The sequence below is a fragment of the Xenopus laevis genome, chromosome 6L, assembly GCF_017654675.1.
Source record: "Xenopus laevis strain J_2021 chromosome 6L, Xenopus_laevis_v10.1, whole genome shotgun sequence".
In the NCBI taxonomy this organism is placed as follows: Eukaryota; Metazoa; Chordata; class Amphibia; order Anura; family Pipidae; genus Xenopus; species Xenopus laevis.
In genome coordinates, this window is record NC_054381.1 from 106201981 (window position 1) to 106224914 (window position 22934).

The following is a 22934-nucleotide window of genomic DNA, read 5'->3' on the forward strand; positions in this document are numbered from 1 at the left end:
GGACCAAAGTCACATGTTCCTTTTATTCAATCACCATTCGCGCTGTAACAGACATCATAAAAGTTAACCAATTAGAATCAAGATAAGATTCACCCTCCTCCTCTTGCCTTTCTAGCCTGCCTTAGTTTGCACCGACCCTTGTTCCTATTGGAGGGCGGACTAGTAGGGCCCGGCGAAGGAGGCAGAAACACCGCCTGGGGAGTGTTGAGAGGAGTCTGCATCCTAGTGACAGGAAGAAGGCACGGTCCGTCAGTTTGTGTTCTGCACGTCCTGTTGTATACTTCGCCTTTCCAGCAGCACCATGGCTGAACAGAAGGAAGTCAAATACTACACTTTAGAGGAAATAAAGCAACATAACCACAGCAAGAGCACCTGGATACTCCTCCACAACAAAGTGTATGATGTCACCAAGTTCCTGGAAGAGGTATGGAGCGGCAATTCTAACCATAGCTTTTGCCTAGAGCTGATGGACTACAACTCCCAGCGTCCATCTGTCTAAAGCAGGATAGGGCAGCTGAAATCTCTGTAGCTGTGTAGTGATTGTGGGCTGTAGTGTTATTGCAAGTCAGGCAATGGCATGATAAGTGTTTTCACAAGAAGGGAGGAAAATATCCCACTGTGTAGGAGTATTATTATTATTATAAGTGGCGTGTGCACACTCTCCTGCTGTCGGAAAACTACAATTCCCAGCAGGCCGCGCTGTTATAGCCTGAATGCCACATATTGTACAAAGTGTAGGGTTTATTATAGTATGATTATTTATTTACCTTTTGCCATTTTTCCAAACGGTTTAGGGCTAAGGAGGGCACAGGTTTTGCTGTGGGATCCATTGTGATAGTGGGGGTGAAAGTGGAACTATCAAATATTTAGTGTTGACAAAAAAAGGTCCCAAATATAACACTTGTAACTTGTTCTGACTGACAGCCCTGATACTAGGCACACCTTTGGCCTTGGACTGTAGTCCTATTAAACAAGCTCCTATGTTCCAGACATCACTGCTTTTTCCTCTGTAGTTCGTTTAACCTAAAGAGAGTCCCTGGTAAAGAGGTGTATTTCATGTTCCTACAGAAAGCTTTCTTAAGCTGCCCATAGACGCAACTCCTGACCTGCCACTATCCATTCCGATCAAATAAAGTAGTAAAAGAACAGATCAGCCGATGTTCTGCCCCTGACAGCAATCGTACTGAAGTTATGTCCGACCAAAGCTAGTGACAGTCTCCCTCTGAAAATCGTATGATTGGCAATACATGCAGAGATATTACATGCAGAGATATTACATGCAGAGATATTACATGCAGAGATATTACATGCAGAGATATTACATGCAGCCGACAGAAATCTTTTAACCTGTCCGATCGACAAAATGACCGATCTCCCCTGGACGAAAAATGTCGGGACTTAATACACACGGCCTGAAAATCGTACGAATCCTCGATTCGTACGTGCTGATCTTTGCGTCTATGGCCAGCTTAATGTGTTTCCGCAGGGCACCCAGATTACTTTGGCGAATAAAAATAGTAAGAATGCTGATTACATAGGAAGGTAATTATATGATGTCTCCTCTATGCTCCCTGTTGCCATACATAATTTCATCTACAGCTGCTTAGTATAACAACATAAAAACCGTGCAGGTATACTCATCAGCTTTTGACTATATGCCAATTATTATTTTTGGTTTTAATTGTTCAGAAACCAAAAAGCTGCCTTTTTTCCATTTCAGTGGTTATTAAATCCTGTATTAGTATTCGTGCACTGTATCCATGAAACCCAATCATGCTCAAGCATACATTTTTTTTATGGCCAGTTATAGGGCAAAGCATAAAATAAATCTTATGCCAAGGGCACAGGTATACTCAGGCTGTGAGAGAGTGCTGCAAATTAAGGTATGCTCTCTTGCGGATGCTCAGGTTTACATGGTATAGGATCTGTTCTCCGGAAACCCATTATCCAGAAAGCTCCGAATTATGGCATCACCATCTCTCATAGACTCCATTTTATCCAAATAATCCAAATTTAAAAAAATTATTTCCTATTTCTCTGTAGTAATAAAACAATGCCTTGCACTTGATCCAAACTAAGATATAATTAATACTAATTGGAAGCAAAACCAGCCTATTGTTTAATGTTTAAAGGATTTTCTAGTAGATTTAAGGATCCCAATTACCCCAGGTCGCGAGCATTCTGGATAACGGGTTCCATACCTATATAATCATTTTGAAGAACACACAAGACATGTCTCCAAGCCTTCTGCAGAATAGCAGGTACAAACAAGTTCTAAATTGTAATGTTAAAGTCTATCTACAGAATATTGGCTTAATACAGCTTTTTTTTAATGTAAAATAATCCTTTAGCATTTGTCTCACTTTGTGCCAAACAAACCAAAATTGTCAGTTTTACTTTATTGTTATTTAGATCCATGTTCAATGTGCAATGGTCTGCTTTAATCTTAGAAATATTGCAGAAGCATGTCATCATTCATCTGAAGGTTGAAATCGTCAACATGCTATAATTAAAGTAGAACACCACACTACTCAAGAGAAAGCCTCCTATTACATTCTTGTAGCGCTAAATAAATAATTTTTATTTTTGTAAATGCAATGAAGCTCCCCAAGATTAAAAAAAAACTGTTAAATGCCATTAACAAACATAAAGTACAAATATGGGATCCATTATCCAGAAACCTGTTATACAGAAAGCTCTGAATTATAGAAAGACTCCAATGGACTTCCATTTTATCCAAATAATCCAACTTTGTAAAAATGATTTAATTTTTTCTGTAATAATAAAACAGTAGATTGTACTTGATCCCAACAAAGATATACTTAATCCTTATTGGAAGCAAAACCAGCCTATTGGGTTTATTTAATGTTTACATGAATTTCTAGTATGAAGATCCAAATTGGAGAAAGACCTGTTGCCTGGAAAACCCCAGGTCCTGAGCATTCTGGATAACAAGTCCCCACCTGTAGGAGTTGTTGTCTAGTTCTGAGACTTTATGGGTCTGAGGTGCTAAAATATTAGCAGTTACATTACGGGCATGTTTATCAAAGGTCAAGGTGAATTTTTGAGTTGAAAAAATTCGAATTTCGAGCTATTTTTGTGTACTTCGTCTAGGAAAAAGTCGAAATTTGATTTGAATTTGCAAAAAATTAGAAAATTTGAATATCGAAATTTATCATGTACTGTCTGACTTCTATCATTCGCCATCTAAATCTTGCCTAATTGCTGTTTTAGCCTATGGGGGACTGCCTAGAACCCACGTGGAGTCAATTGATGGGCTTTGAAAAATCGAAGTCTTTTTGGATAAAACTTCGAATCAAATTCAATCGAATGCGCTATGCCTTCGATTCGAACGATATGAATACGGACCTATTAGATCGGAAACTGACCTATTCGACCCAAAAAAACTTTGATTTAATTTTGGTTAGTCGTCTAGAATTCGAAATTAGACCCTTGATAAATCTCCCCCTACATGTAGGTTTTTTTTTTTTTTTTCTTATTCTGACTCTTTTCAGCTTTCAAATAGGGGTTACTGGCCCCTTTAAAAACAAATGTTCTGTAAGGCTTCAAATTCATTGCTATTGCTACTTTTTACTACTCCTCTTTTTAATCATTCCTTGTGCTATTTATATTCCAGTCTTTTATTCAAATCAGTACATGGTCGCTAGGTTAATTTGAACCCTATTAACCAGCTGAACTTGCAAACTGCAGAGCTGCTGAATAAAAAGCTAAATAACTAAAAAATCAATTGCAAATAGTCTCAATCTCATTCTCTACATCATACTAAAAGTTAACTCAAGGTGAACAACCCCTTTAAGTGACTCAGGAGGTGCCATATTGTGTGCAAGACTTTATGGGCTTTGTTACTTGGAAATGTGTTACAGGTATGTGACTTCTTTAGGTTTTTTTTCCATAATTTGGATCTCCATACATTATATATATATATATATATATATATATATATATATATATATATATTTATATTGTGCATATGTAGTATATCATACTCCAGTTTCTGCACAGCAACATATAAATGACTGGTGATGCAATTCATAGTTTAAGGATAGCAGATTAAAGATACAACTGACTTCAGTTTGGGTATTTTGGCATAATTACTATAGCAGTGGCTTGAGCATTAATGTGAATAATTTAATTAGCTGATTATGATGTGGTCAGTTAAATAAGCAGGGTTTTATATGCCCAAAAGTAAAGGTTCAATCAGGCATGGCAACTGTTATTAACATACTGTCCCTTTTTTTGAGGGACAGTCCCAATGTTGACAGCTCAACCTGCAGTCGCGGATTATTACTGAAATGTCCCTGACTTTCTCTTTGAACTCCTGCGCTGAACAGCCAGAAAAAAGATTGAAAGTTTCTGAAATGTAATTAAATAAGCTGCTTTTGACAGAGAACCCAGAATACTAGGTGCCTGCACTTAGATACATTTGTAACAATTTAAGATAAACAAAGATACAATTGTAACTATTTAAGACAAGTCTCTCAGGGAGACTGTGACTTGCAGCCTAAAGGGCAAATTACCTTCATTAGCAAAATTGTAATAACACATGAAACCTGACCCTAAAACCCCCAGTAATGTGTTTCCATAACCTGCTAAATTTTTTAAAATGGATGTGGCATTTAGGAGGCGTGTACATAATATTGCTGTGGTGGCAAAATGTAGCCGCACTATGCAAGTCGGCCGAATCATCGTGTTTAGCCCAACGGAATCTGAATCCTAATCTGCATATGTAAATTAGGGTTTGGAAGGGAAATCACATAATTTTTTGTCACAAAACAAGGAAGTATAAAATGTTTTCTCCACTTTTTCCCGTCCCTAATCTGCATATGCAAACTCGGATTTAGGTTCTGTATTCGCCCACACTCATGAAGGCTTTGGGGAATCGGCAGAATCCCAAATAATGTATTTGGTGAATCCCTAGTATTTAACCACCAAACACTGTGTATTGCCATCCCCCAGGCTCTTATCAGATGTCTGTGACTGGCAGCAGTTCATGGCCTATGCACTAACCTTCTCTGTTTGACTCTGTAAATAGAAAAATCAGTACAAAGGTTAAACTTGCAGGTTGATCAAATCTTGTTCTCCGAAATGATAGATCCTATCTGCCATTGCTTTTAGCTAAAGGGATGTTAAATATCACTTGCTGTTACTGCATGGGAGAAGATGCAGTCATTTTCACCGCTGAACAAAATGGAATAACCCCAAACTGCCTCTTACTTATTCTTTCAGAACACCGGCTCTTACAACCTGGTCAAGCTTTAATACTTTGAGCCATTAAAGTTCAAATACAAGTTTTGTCCAGTACTGTCATGTGTAACAATACCCAATATGCATGCAAAGGTTCTAAAGTAATGACTTTGTTACTTTACACTGCATATTATTAGACTTTCTTTTTAGCTGCAAGTTATTGTCCTACTTTGCAAGCCATTGGCCATACACTGTAATAGATGGTCAGCTAACTTCATTGTCTGGGTGCTGTATGATTCATTTATTGACTCAATGACCTAGCAGTTAAATCTACCTATTCTTCCCTTTGTATGCTTGGCTTCACAAATTTACTCCTATGGTCACCAGCCTTTAAAGGGATGGTTCAACTTTAATGGGGTTGTGCACCCTTAAATTAACTTTTAATATGATGTAGAGCAGTGATCCCCAACCAGTAGCTCGTGAGCAACAAGTTGCTCCCCAACCCCTTGGATGTTGCTCTCCATGGCCTCAAAGCAGGTGATTATTTTTGAATTTCAGGCTTGGAGGCAAGTTTTGGTTGCATAAAAACCAGATATCCTGCCAAATAGAGACTCCTGTAGACTTCCAATCCACAAAGGGGCTACCAATAGCCAATCACAACCCTTATTGGCACCACCCAGGAAAATTTTTCATGCTTGTGTTGCTCCCCATATCTTTTTATATCTGAATGTTGCTCTCAAGTGAAAAAGGTTGGGGACCCCTGATGTAGAGAGTGACATTCTGAGAAAATTTGCAATTGGTTTTAATTTTTTATTATTTGTGGCTTTTGAGTTATTTAGCTTTTTTTTCAGCAGCTCTCCAGTTTACAGTTTCAGCAGTCTGGTTGCTAGGGTCCAGGTTCCCCTAGCAACCATGCAGTGATTTCAACAGGAGACTGGAATATGAATAGGAGAGGCCTGAATAGAAAGATGAGTAATAAAAAATAGCAATAATATACGTGTAGCCTTACAGACCATTGTTTATTTAATTGTTGTTTTGTTGTTTAAGCATTGTTATTTAAATGTGGTCAGTGACCCCCATTTGAAAGCTGGAAAGAGTCACGAAGAAGGCAATTAATACAAAAACTATAAAAAAAAAAAATAAATAAACGATTAAAACCAGTGGAAAAGTTGCTTAGAATAGGCAATTCTACAAAATATTAAAAGTTAACATGAAGGTGAACCAACCCTTTAAATTAACTTTAGTATGTTATAGAATGCCCAATTCTAAGCAACTTTTCAATTGGTCTTCATTATTCTTTACCTTTTTCATCTGACGCTTTCAAATGGGGTTCACTGACCCCATCTAAAACCACATGCTCTGTAAACAAAAAATGTATTGTTATTGCTACTTTTAATTACTCATCTTAGCACCTCTCCTATTCATATTTCAGTCTGATATTCAATTAAATGCATTGTTGTTAGGGTAATTTGAACCCTAACAACCAGATTGCTAAAATTGTAAACTGGAGAGCTGCTAAATAAAATAGGTATTTTACCTTATGCCTCATTCCACACTATGATGTTTTATGATACTTTGTGTTATCCTGCTTTCTCCATTTAATTTGGCTGTTTCTTTTACATTTTTTCTTTGTTTATAACTTTTATTTGTGTCAAAAATCAATAAAATAAAGAGTTAAAAAAAAAAAAGTTAACTCAAAGGTGAACAACCTCTTTAAGCCAAACAAATTAATTCATGTTGGTCCAATCAGATCATATAGTTGGCCTACACATCACATCAGATGAGGTCAAACACACAGCTTTTACCAGTGTTTACTAACAGTATATGATATGTTAATTACTTTAAAACACTTTCTTTTTTTGGTGTTACTGTTCCTTTAATATACTAATATATTTTCCATGTTAACGATACATCATACAAGGCATTTTATCACTACCAAAATATAAACAGCATCCTTTGTTAATTCTAAAACAAAATCATAGCTAAACTACATAATCCAAAAACAATTGTAAAACCTAAAACAACATATATATTAATTGAACCTGGCATATAGCTCTAGAATCATCAACTAAAGTATTGTCCTTAGAAACCAATTTACTTCTGCCATATCCTCCTTCACTGAAGCTCTTAAAGGAATTGTACAGTGTAAAAATAAAAACTGGGTAAATAGATAGGCTGTGCAAAATAAAAAATGTTTCTAATATAGTTAGTTAGCCAAAAATGTAATGTATAAAGGCTGGAGTGATTTGATGTATAACCAGTCAGTCTATACACTACTTCCTGCTTTTCAGCTCTCTTGGTTTACACTGACTGGTTACCCTGGCTACCAGGCAGTAACCAATCAGAGACTTGAGGGGGGGCCACATGGGTCATTTCTGTTGCTTTTGAATCTGAGCTGAATGCTGAGGATCAATTGCAAACTCACTGAACAGAAATGTACTATGTGGCCCCCCTTCAAGTCGCTGACTAACTCAGAGTTATAGAGCTGAAAAGCAGGAAGTTGGATTCTGGCTGTTTTATTAGACATCTGTTCACTCCAGCCTTTATATATTACATTTTTGGCTAACTAACTATATTAGAAACATTTTTTATTTTGCACAGCCTATCTATTTACACAGTTTTTATTTTCACACTGAACTATTCCTTTAAATCTGATTTGGTTCTTTTCAGTGCTTGTGTTTAAAGTTATTCGGAATCGTAGTGGGTACATTATTGGCTACTCCGACTCCAGATATCCAAAATTGCTTGCGACTCCACAGTTCTGGCATCAACACACTGGTGTGGTCCTTATCGGACGGAATTTTAAACCTGCATGGTAGATATTTAGCTAGATATTAGTCAATAGACCCCCTGAGTACACTTGGAGGGACAGAGTCAGAGGCTTTTATTGGCTGGACCAGATGTTAAAAAATGTAACCTCCTTTAAAAGGACAAGCCACCTTTACTTTAACTTTTACTATGTTATAGCTGGATCTGCTCTTAGGATCTTGTTAGTTGGTCTTCAATACAGTAGAACCCACATTTTACATCCCCTGATTTTAAGTTTTCCCTTATTTTACATTGTTGTTTTGTGGTCCCACCTATATATTATGCATATTACATTTCCCTGATTTTACATTTTCCACCATTTTTCTCTGGTCCTCTGAAAAATGTAAAATGGGGGTTCTACTGTATTTATTTTGTATGATTTTTGATTTATTAGACATGCTGTTGTGGCTGTTTCCACTTGTCAGGGTCACTGAACCTACTAGTAAACAGAAAGCAGATTGACTGTGTGGCTTCCCCTTTCTGTTCTTATTTTGTAATGGTTAGTTTTGTTTTCAGGTCCTCTATTTGGATTTAAAAACTGCTTACTGGTTGATAGGTTTATGGAGCCACTAGAAACCAGCTGATTAAATTCCAGGTGTGAAGGCATTCTAGTTGCAACCTGTTGGCATCCTGCTGTCTACACCTTACCAATTTACAGATCAATAACCCATTTGAAGGAACAGTAACATAAAGAAATGAAAGTGCACAGGTAAAACTTGTTTGATTCTCAAAATTCAGTCTGAAACATGAGAAAAGGCATGGGTTACGTGGCAGATAAGCTCTGTACAATACAAAGGGTTTAGATTCCTGTGCAAGCATTAAACCCATTGTATTCTACAGAGCTTATCTTCTTTATACTCAAATTGCTACAAGTTGCACCTTATTTGTAAATAGTACAAACAATTACTTAAAGGGGTTGTTCACCTTTAAATTAACTTTTAGTCTGATGTAGAAAGTGACATTTTGAGACAATTTGCAATTGGTTTTCGTTTTTTATTATTTGTGGTTTTTGGGTTATTTAGCTTTATATTCAGCACTCTCCAATTTGCAGTTTCAGCAATCTGGTTGCTAGGGTCCAATTTACCCTAGCAACCATGCACTGATTCGATTAAGAGACAGGACTATGAATAGGAGAGGCCTAAATAGAAAGATGAATAATATAAAGAAGCAATAGCAATACATTTATAGTCTTATAGAGCATTTGTTTTAAGATGGAGTCAGTGACCCCCATTTGAAACGCCGAAAGGATCAGAAGAAAAGGGCAAATAGCTCAAAAAGTATTGCATATAAATAATGAAGACCAATTGCAAGGTAGCTAGGAATTAGACATTCTATAAAATACTTAGTTACCTCAAAGGTGAACCACCCCTTTAAGAACGATTGCCTTTTTGTTTTTACTGTTCCTTTAATCTTGGATAAGCTTATAATGTTATACATGAATAAAACAGTGTCTGGATTTTGAATGCAAATACATAAAACCAAATAGCAAGACAAACTTTCCTCTGCCTTCTGCGATGTAGTTGGCACTTTATGCCAAGGAACCCATTCAATACACAATTATGTGGAGAACACTGCCGTATTTGTTACTTTTAATGACAAGTGACTGTTTCATGGTATACACATGTGAGTAATGTAATCGAAGGTTCAACGATTGTCTAGGTCTTGTAGCCTATAGCAACCAATAGATTTTTGCTTTCAAACAGCCGACCTACTGATTGGTTGCTATGGGTTACCCAAGCTGTAGCAAACTTTGCACTTTTTATTACATTGCCTGATTTGTGCTGTAAGTGAAATATTCTTTTTAATACCTCATAAAGAATTTAATATCTTTTATAAAAAAAAAAATACTTTTTACTATGGACCTTCACCTAAGAACTGTTTCAGTCAGATGGGCAACCTTTCTCTTAAAGGCAATACTACTAAAGAAAGAACAAATAAAAAGTATATGTAAGCCAGTGCAGCCCAAATCCAAGGGAAGCTTTGACAAAATAATGTGCTTTTCCTCTTTGGAATTACATTTTGGCTATAAAACTTTCCAATATATATTAGTTAAAAACGTTTAGTTATGTATTTGCAATTACAGTCTTTATCCAGATTTCATACTGATAATTCTGATCCTTGAACCAATGTTCCAAAAGTCAATTTCCCACAGTGACTTGCAATCTTCTTCACAGATTTCAAAATCAGCTGGCTTCTGCTACATTGTTTCAATAGCCACAATGAGCCGCAAATGGAATAAAAGGGACATATAGATAGTGTTTTTAATATCAATCACCTAGATGTTGAAATTCATGAGTTACCCTACTTATGTAGAGTGGTCCGCTGCGTTTTTCATTATTATTTTTTTTAATGGATCTGCCATATTAGCAGTTTTATGTTATGGAAAACTTGTTTAAAGAATAAGTCTCCCTGCATTCTGTCTCATGTAGATTCAGTATTAGGAGCAGCTCAATTGCAGCTCTCTCATCTACTTCCTTGTCTAGCCTGAAGCTCCACCCCCTTTTATGTCACCATTTTGTTATGAGTGTCTGTAGAAAAAGTTATAAACACTATGTGAACTTTATATGTGAGCCAACCCCTCCGTCACCTTATTGATTTGTGAAGTGATGTATTCTGGAAATTGAAGTCTCTCTGCTTTTCAGAGAATCCGTGCAACACCCACTCCACAATAGAACAAGATGAGGGAGGGGTTTGATCACTCAGTGAGCCTAAGGTGGGGTTTGCGAAATGGTTTCTCAGATTATTATCCTTTCAATCTGTAGAATCAGGTATGTCTGTATATGACCTTTTGGTCAAAATTTGTCTATGGAGGTTTATAACACCAAGGTACATGCAATTAGTGGTGAATATAGAAAGGGTGTATTTTCGAGGGTTATTTAACATTCATTAATAGCATCAGTCTCCATTCCCAACAGATTTCTTTGTTATTTTTTTTCTGATTCCAGGAAGAGAAGCAATGATAATGCCAAGAATCTGTTAATATGTTCAGATCTAAAAATATTAAGATTCTTGGCATTATCATTGCTTCTCCTGTCACTTTTATCACTGGTATAGTTGTCATTCTACATTGGGCAGATTAATGCCAGTCTCCTAGTCACCTATGACATAATTTATTTTAGAATATTTTTTTTCGCTTGAAGGACATGTAAAGCCTACATTTTCCCTCCATGTATATAAATTGGGCATATCTTCCCCACCTGAGCCACATCATTTGTACTGCATATACCCCCTCACCTGGCAGCCATTTTCCCTCTGACACATCATCAGTAACACAGACATCTACAAACAGGACATGTATGCTGTAAAGTTCATGCAATGCACAATGCAGGTTTACACTAGCACAACATACTTTGATAAAAAGTTCTGCTGGGGTTGAGCACTGTAATGGTTAAGCTGAGCTCAGGAGAGGGGGTTAGGAGAAAAAAAATAGGATCAGACAACTAGAGTTTCTATGGGAGCCAGCAATACTATCTCTTCATTGGCTGTTAGACTGGAGGGTGTGTTTAGTGATCTGAGATGAGAAGAACTGAGCATGCTCATAAGTCAACAGCCAAAGTAAATTCCTGAGGGAGAGGGCAGAATGGTTTAGAGGAGTAGACGGATTTCTAAGCGATTAAGGGGATGCTCCAGCCTTACTATTAACCTTTTACCAACCAGAATAGCAGTTATATTAAGATTTCAAAGATGCTGTTTAGTGATTACATTTTTGTGGGAGGGTTTATATGTCCTTTAATTATACAATAGGGCAACAAAGGATAAGGAACCCTCAGACCCAAGCATGCTAATTATCATTTAGTCTGTCTACATACATACATACATACATACATACATACATACATACATACATACATACATACATACATACATACACTTTAGAGACTGAGCACACTATGTGCCTTCTGTGTCTTTATCCCCTTCTGTCATCTTCTCCTGTGGTGACTCTTCACATTCCAGGAGGTGGGATATAAAAACAAATATTCTTTATTTGCTATTTTTACACTGCCAGTAACACAAAATGTGGAAATAATTCTGATACGTGTCAGAAAAGGCTCTGGTTACACAGCTATAACAGATAAGCTCTGTAGAACATAATGGTGATATCTGTACTATCTATTTAACTTGGGCCAAATAGCCTTTTTTCAATTTCTGCCATTGCTAAACAGCAGCTTGTTTATATGAACTATAGTAGTGTATCTGAAGCAAACAGATCACTTTTACCAGTGCAGGGCAACACTACATGATATTTTCATTAATTTAAAGCACTTTCATTTTTTGGTGTTACTGTTCCTTTAAGTTAAAGGTGAACAACCCCTTTAAGTGAATTTCTCATACTTTAATTGTGTTTACTTTTGTGTGTCTGGCATTTATGAACTTGCAAATGTGATTGATTTCAGCTGCTGCAGTGCCTGGCTATTTTGACAGATCTCAGAGTCTGTAATTCTGAAAAAACTATAAACTTTATGGAAACATTTATAGTTCATACTGAAGGTATAGTTATCGGTATCGTTGTACTTCATACTGAAGGTACCTGTTAGGGTAGAGTACTTGCCATTAGGGTAGAGTACTTGCTTTGGTTCATTTATCAACACTGGGCAAATTTGCACATGGGCAGTAACCCATAGCAACCAATCAAATTGCTGCATCAGAAAGCTAATCACTGGTTAGTTGCTATAGGTAACTGCCCATGGGTAGTAACTCATGGCAACCAATCAAATGCTGCTTGCATTGTTCTACTTACAGCTGGCTTTAAAAAGCTAATCACTGATTGGTTGCTATAGGTAACTGCCCAAGTGCAAATTTGCCCAGTGTTGATAAATGAGCCCCAGTGTGTTTTGCACAATGAAAGGAAATCTTTAAGGAGAACTAAACCCTAAAAATGAATATGGATAAAAATGCCATTTTTATATATTGAACTTATAGCACCAGCCTAAAGTTTCAGCTTCTCAATAGCAGCAACGATCCAGGACTTCAAACTTGTCACTTGGGCTCTGAGTTTTTGAGAAGTTAAGCTTAGGGGTTGTTGCAAATTATCAAGCAGAAAATGAGGTTGGCATGTAATATAAGCTGATGCTACAGGGCTGATTATTAAATTTGGATGCTAGTTGCATTGGTTTCTATGCTGCCATGTAGTAATTATCTGTATTAATTACTAATCAGCCTTATATTGTGACATTTATATTCTATGTGTATTGTATATTGTGAGTGGGCCCCTAAAGCTCAGTAAGTGACAGCAGCACAGAGCATGTGCAGTGAATCAGCAGAAAAGAAGATGGGGAGCTACTGGGGCATCTTTAGAGACATGGATCCTTACTGCTAAAGGGCTGTGGTTGCCTTGGGCTGGCACAGAAGCCCAAAATATAATGTACAAGTTTCTAGCTACTTCTTTATTTAGGCTTTAGTTCTCCTTTAAGTCGATTCTATGAGTGATCCCGTCTGCCAGACGCACCTCAATTGTGCAAATATGGACGACTATGACAATACATTACTGGATACATCCCAAACTTCTACCAAACTAAAATGCTGGCCCTAAACTTTTTATTGAAAATAGTTTTTTTTACATAACAAACAACATATAAATGGTTATATAACATGTTAATGTGTAAATTGCATCAATAAAGGAACTTTTCAAATTGACAAATTTCATTTTGTTGTTGGGTAAAGGGGGAAACGAGGGGATAAGAGTAGGGTATTGGGAGTTGGGGACTGTATTTAACAGGCGTCCGACTTCTGTTTTACTGTTGTATATCTTATTATAACATAGTGATTTGTTACAGTATGTTTGTCAACTTTTCCAGGAATAAATCATCAACATCATAATCATTGTCAAAAACTAAATCTAATCGGTGCCTGCTTAAGTTCTATCCTGGTTTTAAGTGTATATAGTAGGTAGAAAGTTTGTCCATGTGTTAAATTTTATTGTCCCTTCTCTTTTGCCGTGTATCATAGCTTTTCCTTCTCAATATGCAGTTTTTCCTTGTTTCCTTCTCATGTCTTTGTATTTATAGTTCCCATTCTTGTCTAACCATTTAGCTGGAGAGGAGGGCACGGCCCGTGCCAGATGGGGTTTCTAGTTTTTTTTTAATTATTTACCTTCTTCTGACTCTTTCCAGCTTTCAAATGGGGGTTACTGACCCCATCTAAAAAACAAATGCTCTGTTCCTTTTTACTATCACTCATCTTTCTATTCAGATCCTCCCCTATTCATATTCCAGTCTCGTTTTTCAAATCAGCACCTGGTTGCTAGGGTAATTTGGGACCCTAGCAACCAGATATTTGAAAACTGGAGAGCTGTTGAATAAAAAGCTAAATAGCTCAAAAACAAGAAATAACAAATGATGGGCAATTGCAAATTGTCTCAGAATATGACTGAAAATAAAAATGTAAAGGTGAACGTCCCCTTTAGGTTTGCTTACCAGTCTAGTCACCCAGAGCAGCAGAGAGCATTTACTGGTCACCTGTTAAATTTTTATATTTATATATATATATATATTTATATATATATATAGATATAGATAGATAGATATTTTATAGGTTTGAGCATTAAAGAAGACATTTTGTTTAAAAAATAAAAATGTACCAGTGGGTTATACTCCTTTAGATATAGAAGTATTGTACTTAAGAGAGTAGTGTTTTAGGCTGATTTATTGAATATTTCTGCAAAATCCCTAATAATCCCTCCCTTCTCTTCCACTTCCTGCTCCCTGAATTCTCTGACTCGGCACACTGCACTGTAGGACAAGAACCAATCCGCAGCTAGCAGGACCTGATAGGGAACTGAAGCCTGTCTTTGCTTGTGTGACTGCAGGGCTGTGATTGGCTGTCCCCCTCCTACTGTACTTCTGGCAGGGGCTGTTAGGACACGCCCACCTCTCATTTGAAACCAGGACCAGTGAACATCTATAGGGAGCTCTAATAAATGGGATATTTTTTAGCACCATGTAAAAGCAACACCATATATTACTCATAATTGCCTACAAAATTATTATTATTTTTTTCATTTATCCTATATGTCTCCTTTAAAAATCAATGTCATCTGTGCTGCCGTCATATAATTCCTTGTTTGGATCATTTTAGTTCATAAAAATGCCTTTTCACCAGCAACAGCTAAAGTGTAATGTCTAACTGAAAACATACATAGTTTTTCTTCTACTTGCCCTGTAAACCTTTGATCGGCCTGTTTGTCACGCTGCATTAGGCCAGGCAGTTCAAGGGTGAATCCTGTATGAGCCAATCACACGCTCATCTGTTGCCTAATTCTTTCTGCTGAGTCACTCATCTTGGCTTTGCAGCAGCAAATAGTAAGAGTGTAATTCCATCTGTACTGTAAGTACGTGCTACTTGTCCTCCTGCCTTCTGTACCTTCTGAAATGTATATGTCTGCTATAACTGAGCTATAAAAGTGGTAACCATGCTGAAGTTGTGTGTGTTTAGGGTACTATTTCAGCCTGAACGCTGTTTCTCCTGCTTTATATCAGCTAAATAAATAAATAAATAAATATATATATATATATATGTATATATATATATGTATATATATGTAGAGCAAAAAAGTAAAAAAAATAAATAAGTACCTTTGACACGTCATTTCCTCTGCCCCCGGTGTTTCCTGTTACATTTGATTTTTGTTCCCGCCACACCGTGTATTTATTTCCGTTTTTGTGAAACCTTTTCCACTTTCAGAAAGGCTGTTGTATCAGCCGAAACGTCAGCACCTGTCCACAATAAATTTCTTTTGCTACATTAAGACCTGTGAGTGCAATCTTCACTACTTCTATATATATATGTAGGTATGGGATCTATTATCCAGAATGCTTGGGACCTGGGGCTTTCCAAATAATGGGTCTTTACGTTCTGTATCTTCACACCTTAAGTCTACTAGAAAATCATGTAAACATTAAATAAACCCAATAAGCTGGTTTTGCTTCCAATAAGGATTAATTATATCTTAGTTGGGATCATGTTTCATTATTACAGAGAAAAAATAGATCATTTTGAAAAATTTGGATTATTTGATTATAATGGAGTCTAAGGGGGAAAGACGGCAATTCTGTAATTTGGAACTTTCTGGATAATGGGTTTTCAATTAGGGGTAACTTCCTTGTTTTGTGACAAATAGTCATGCGACTTCCCTTCCCACCCCTAATTATGCAAATTCGGACGGCCGGGCAGAAGGATGGCGTTCAGCCGAAACGTCAGTTGTGCCAAATAAATGTGATTTTTTTTTCTTCATAAGACCTGCGAGTGCGGCTTCATCTATGTAGAAACCAGTACAATTAGCATCAGAATTTAATAACCAGCCCTGTAGCATCAGCTTATATTACATGCCAACCTAATTTTCTGCTTGATAATTTGCAACGACCCCTAAGCTTAGCTGCTCAACAGCTGCTCAGAGCCCACTGAGTATGTGAGTGTCACAGACACTTTCCAAGATGATGATCCCTGTGACAAGTTTGAAGTTCTGATTCATTGCTGCTATTGAGAAGCTGAAACTTTGGGCTGGTGCAATAAATGCAGTATATCAAATATGGCATTTTTATCCATATTCATTTTTAGGATTTAGTTCTCCTTTAAAGCATTGTGCTCCACACAGAGTCGGACTGGGCTGGGGGGACATCAGGAAAGAACCCGGTGGGCCCTGTGATGCAGGTCCTCTCACAATTGGGGCCCTTGAGATTGTAGCTTCCGTAGGCCCAACACACCCTAGCCAGACACTGGTTCAAATTTTTGAAAAAAAAAAAACTTCCAAAAAACACTGATGAATGATGCTGACAGGTAACATTTGATTGTTTGCCAAAATAATTCTGCTCAGGTGCAACTTTGCTCACTGTTGATACATGAGCCCTGATGTCTCCCTACCCCGTAGACCTGGTGTATTACTGGATTGTCTGACTCGGCCCTCTCGTGACTGAGAGGCTGGTACATGACTGGCTGTAGTACTAATGTGCCTTGTGATGTGCATTGCCCCCCAGCCTGGTGTTATTTTTGTGCCCTATAGCTGAACTTTTTGTGTTTTATCAGCATCCAGGTGGGGAAGAAGTGCTGAGAGAACAAGCTGGCGGAGATGCAACAGAGACTTTTGAAGACATTGGTCATTCGACAGATGCAAGAAACATGTCTAAAGAATTTGTTATAGGAGAACTTCACCCGGTAAGTGTCTCTTCAACTTCTGTATGCTTTTCTGGAATTCTCAAGAGCTTTTTTTTTTTTTTTTTTTAAACACCTTCATTCTGTTACAGTGTAAGTAATCTTAATATTATCCATTCTCTATTTTAACTTTCCCATGCAGTCTTCTGAAACATCCCGAGTTGTTACGCTTCATGTGTTCCCAGTAACTCTGGTTAGGAGTCCAATCTATCCCATTCAATCGGATCATTTTCTGTTAGTAATTATTGTTTTTACGTGTGACAGGCTGCAAAATGCGTCAATGCCTTAACAATAATTAATTTTACACTACAGCATTTTAACATGTATCCGCTCCAATATTGACACTAAAGACATTTTTCATTCTAGCCAGTGGCTACTGCAATTTTATGCACTTTTTCTTTAGCCAATTGAAATGCACCACATGTTCCACCATTAGAGAAACAAAAGAAAACACCGGTTTTACTAGTTGAGGACAGCAGTACATTATATTGTCTTTTCTTTTAAAATACTTACATTTTTTGGTGTTTCTGTTCCTTTAACCTAAACCTATGTTGGCTGTTGTATAAAATGTAGCACACAACCCAAGATGAAGATATTGTAAATGTTGGAACAGTATTTGTTTTGCCCTGTAGTGCTGTTGTTTTTTGTTGATTCACATTTCAGGCTAGTGTGAGAGATCTGGGAAGAGAATCAACAATCAAGTTACATCAACATTTGGTTAAAGACTCAGGAGGGATGCTCACGATTAAATGCATTAATAATGTCTATAGAGGGCAACTCCATCTTTGGAGATTTATAAAGCCAATCTTGCTTTTTTTTGTTTTTACCCAAATTAATTGAATATATTCTAACCTATTTTCTCATTTCCTGTTACAGGATGATCTATCCAAAATCCAGAAACCATCTGTAAGTTTGATTGCTTAATCCTACTCTTTTAGAAAAAAGAAGTGTAATATTTACCAGTGTGTGATCAGAATTTCATGCCACCAGCCTTTGTGACTTATATTAACCCATAAAGTACTTTGATCTTGCTACGACCATGTACTGGCAGAAAATATACCCTGAACTGGGAAATCTACACTGCTGGCACTGATACTTTCATAGCAGCATCATAGACTTTTTTCATCCCTGAATTTGAAAGGGTTAAAGCACTTGGCGTGTGTGTGTGTGTATGTATGTATGTATGTATGTATGTATGTATGTATGTATGTATGTATGTATGTATATACATACATACATACATACATACATACATACATACATACATACATACACATATATATATATACATACATACATACATACATACATACATACATATATATATATATATATATATATATATATATATATATATATATATATATATATATATATATATATATATATTACATATATACACACACACGTGTATTGTATTATTAAATGTGCAGGATTAAGTTTGTTTTAAAACAAACACCATTTAATAGATAATCACTGATCTACTTTGGTCAGGCTTTAAAGCAATTGTTCAGTATAAAAATAAAAACTGGATAAATAGATAGCCTATTTTAAATAAAACTTCAATATAGTTCAATGTAATGTATAAAGGCTAGAGTGACTGGATGTCTAACACAATAGCCAGAACACTACTTCCTGCTTTGTATCTCTCTTGGTTTTCACTGATTGGTTATCAGGCAGTAACCAATCAGTGACTTGAGGGGGGCCGGATGGGTCATGTTGCTTTTGAATCTGAGCTGAATGCTGAGGATCAATTGCAAACTCACTGAATAGTTTTGTCCCATGTGGCCCCCCTTAAAGTCGCTGACTGACTCAGAGTTAGAGATCTGAAAAGCAGGAAGTTGTGTTCTGTAATGTTAGTCATCCAGTCACTCCAGCCTTTATAAATTAAATTTTTGGCTTACTAACTGGATTAGAAACATGTTTTATTTTGCACAGCCTATCTATTTACCCACTTTTCATCCTTTCCTTCATTCCTTTAACCTCTACCAGAATGACCACAAAGTATTTGAACTTCACCAAGCATGCGCTACATGTAGCCGAACCTGTGTTTTCCCCCCTTCTTGTATATGTCACTGGACCAGGGCCGCCATCAGGGGGACAGTTGTACCGGGCCCACGTGTTTTTGTGTCTTAGCAGGACCCAGCCACGCTTCATCCACTTGATTAGCTGGGCCTCCTGGTGTCAGTCTAGTGTCAGCCTGCTGCAAGCTTTAGAAGAGAGGACGGGAGCTCCACTGTCAGCATGTTTCTTCTCCTATTTAGTTCTCTTGAGTTCTCTGTACCATGGTCGATTAAGTCCCAGTTATACTGTACAGGGATTGGATGGGTGAAGTAGGAACTTCCCCTCCAGCTTTTCCAATCCCAATGCACCTTCAACGAGACTTAAACTACCAATGAGGGTACAGAGAACTCAAAGAACTGAATAGGAGAAAAATAATGCAGCTCGCATCCTTTCTTCTAAACTTTGCAGCAGGCTGACAGCAGGGGGGCCCGGCTAATCCAGTAAGTGAAGCATGGCTGGGCCCCCTTAACAGCCAAACTTATGAGGGACCCTGGCAAGCATTTTTTTTAATTTTGGGGTGGCCCAGAAAATTTTGCCGTACAGGGTCCTGTGATTTCTGAAGACGACCCTGCACTGCACCTTCCTATTGTGTGTTAGCATCCCATCACTGGTTTCCTCTCTAACAAGCGGGTTGGTGACTTTCCTATTTGGCCATGTCTGATTGCGTTGAGCTCTTGCTGAACAATGTCAACGACATGACACACTCCGACCCCACTGTGCAGCGGTTTCCAGTCCGAGTACAGGGGCCCAGGGGGCTTTCCAAAATGGGTTGTGGAGTTGGCAGGAAACCCAGTTAAGAAGGAGGGTTTGGATTTAGTGGCTAGAATGTTTGTTTTATATGCACATCCTTATTTATTAAATATGCAAAAAGAGATTTTTAAAACACAGCATGTTTAGTCACATACATATTCTGTATAATAAGCCTTGCTTTTCTTTGTTTTTCAGGAAACCTTCATTACTACCACTGATTCAGATTCCAGGTAATGAATTTATTATCACAGTAAGATTAAAGATTAGAATGGATGGATTCTGGGATCTTTTCTGATGTACGGAAAGGGAGGGGGGGGGTTATTGGCACTGAATTGGCACTTTCACACTGGTGGATAATTGGTCAGACACCAACGTTTAGGATTAGAGGGCCTATAATCTGCCCATTGAGTGAGTAGCATTCTTTGTATAAAATCATGATTGTAATTTAATTGCTCAGTGTTATATCAGCCCAAAACATAGAAAAGATTGGACAGTCCTAATTAATGTGAGAACTGTCATTATGAATGTTCTGGCTTTAATAATAACCATTTTACAAATTAAATTATCACAGAATTTCTTTGTTTATTTAAGGGATTTTCAAATGTTATTTTTCTTTTTAGCTGGTGGAGCAATTGGATAATCCCTGGAATATCTGCAATGATCGTAGCCTTGATGTATCGTTTCTACATGGTGTCTGAATAAATAGAATATGGGAACCACTGAGGAAACAACTCTGCTCCAAATCACTTTGATTGTGTACGATCATCATTTTACGATGGCCATAATGGAGCTGTTGTGAATTTGCGCCTGTTCTTCAAGTGCAATTTTTGTTCCCTTTATTCATGTTTTTGTACACATAGAGGAGAATATGTGTCTTCTTTATACAGTACTGGGCAATTTTGCAATCCATTCTAATTACAAACATGTTAATAGCTTCTTTAGACTTTTAATAAAGAACAATAACGATAACATTTGTTGATCAGAAGTGGCAAATGACTAGCACATTTAAAGTTAACTGACATTCCCTCATATCCATTCTAGGTAGTCCATAATAAATTGCAAACTGTTATTCCAGCACATATCGTAAGTATGGCAATCTGTGACTCGTTTGCTTTTAGTCATTAGTCCAATAAATATGACGTGTTGATTGGCTGGTGTAGGTTACAGCTGGAGCAGTTCGATTCTGACTAAAGGCTCAAAAGAATGTCCTCATGCATAGAGCCTCTTTTACCATTGTGGTTGTCCACAGCTGTTCCTGGCTGTAGAGATGTATTGTCTCATGCTCATGATATTACTTTTGGGCATTTTGGTTGATACAGAAGCCTAGACAACCTTAAAGGATCAGTATACTACGGGGAAAAAAAAACCCAACACATATCTCCACTATTATGTGTGTAATGTAAATGTTTCAGAGGGAAACGGTACTGATATTTAAACCCATACTTTCTGTCTTCAAATCAATTGGCAGGCTACACCTTACCCTTTAAAATAAAATAGTCCAAATATAGGCTAAGTTTCAGCATATCCAACTGATTAAGCCATGTGACAGTCGATTGGGCTTTTGTATGATTTTAGATGATTTAGCAATTCCGTCCAGTATTCATGGGTTTATTATATATTATATATATATATATATATATATATATATATATATATATATATATATATATATATATATATATATATATATAAAATAAACCCATGAATACTGGACGGAATTGCTAAATCACCGAATTAAAAATAAATCTGCCAATGTACAGGGCATCAGCAGATGAGAAAATGATCCTTTTACATCCTGCTTTTCCTAAAGTTTGGGCTTATGACCCCAAACCAGTGGAACAATAGAAATGTGATCCTACCTAGTATGGTGCCTTGAATGGTATCTGTCTACTCTTCCCAGTTAGACACTGTGGGGGTTATTTATTAAAGTCTGAAGGCCAAAAACTCAAAAAAATCTACTATGAAATCCAAAATTTTAGTGAAAAAAAAACAACTTGAATTTTTTGGTATTTATTATACCTTGAGGATGAAAAAAAGTCAAAATCTGAAAATCCAGCATCTCAGACCTGCCAATGTTGTATATAAGTCAATGGGAGAAGTCCTGAACATATTCTGATCTGCGCTGGGTTTCTTGCAACAATCCAAAGATCTTTAAAAAATTAATCTGATTCGAATTTTTCTCAAGTTTTTTCCTGCACAGGAAATTTTCAAGAAATTGTATTGATAAATTAGGGCAAATAACCTGTGCGGATTTGGTCGGAGTATATTTCAGAAAATAACGAGATAAATTTGAATTATATACACTGATCTAATCTAATGTGTGCAGCAGGGTAATCCTCCTACATTGAAGCTCGATTCATACCTCAAAAAAGCACAGTTGCTTGCAACACTAAGGGACTCATTTATCAAATTCTACCTGCATATATTAAAAATTTGCTGGGATTTCTAGCAATCAATCCTATTAGCCAAATTATTTAATGGGCCAATTTGATCAATTCAAACACTATTCATATTAAGAAGCGAACATTTCTCATTCATCTCTAAAAATCATTAGGTAAATTCTGTTTATGATTCTACACTGACTTACAATGTTCATTATAATAAAACTTGTATACAAAGAAGAAAACTTGACAAACTAGATGGATTTGTGCCTTTTTTGTGTCTGGGGAAAAACCCCTCTGCTCTTATGTAACTATAGCAATTGTGACCAATGTAAAAGCTGATGTTTCATGTATTAAAAAGTGTATTCATAATTCTCACCTCCTCAAATATTTTGTAGTGTAATGTGACGGATATTTGCTAGTTTATATGAAAGAGACAGCAAATGGCAATGGAACAGAAAGAAAAAGGAAAATATTTGAGTAATTAGACATGATTGACCCCCAGGTCCTAACGGACTGGCCATTGAGTTTTTCAAACGTTTCAAAACCATAGTAGTCCCCCACCTTTTAAAAATGCTGCAA

General features: G+C 36.9%; 1 protein-coding gene across 1 annotated transcript; it reads left to right on the forward strand.

The window, feature by feature from the left end:
• The first annotated feature begins 182 nt into the window (after positions 1 to 182).
• On the forward strand, positions 183 to 22724 carry cyb5a.L (cytochrome b5 type A (microsomal) L homeolog). Its single transcript, NM_001093238.1, is given in 6 exon segments — positions 183 to 424; positions 17032 to 17160; positions 18034 to 18063; positions 20167 to 20201; positions 20592 to 21601; positions 21664 to 22724. Coding segments are annotated over 5 exon segments (399 nt in total). The 5' UTR covers positions 183 to 301; the 3' UTR covers positions 20674 to 21601; positions 21664 to 22724.
• The last annotated feature ends 210 nt before the right edge of the window (positions 22725 to 22934 follow it).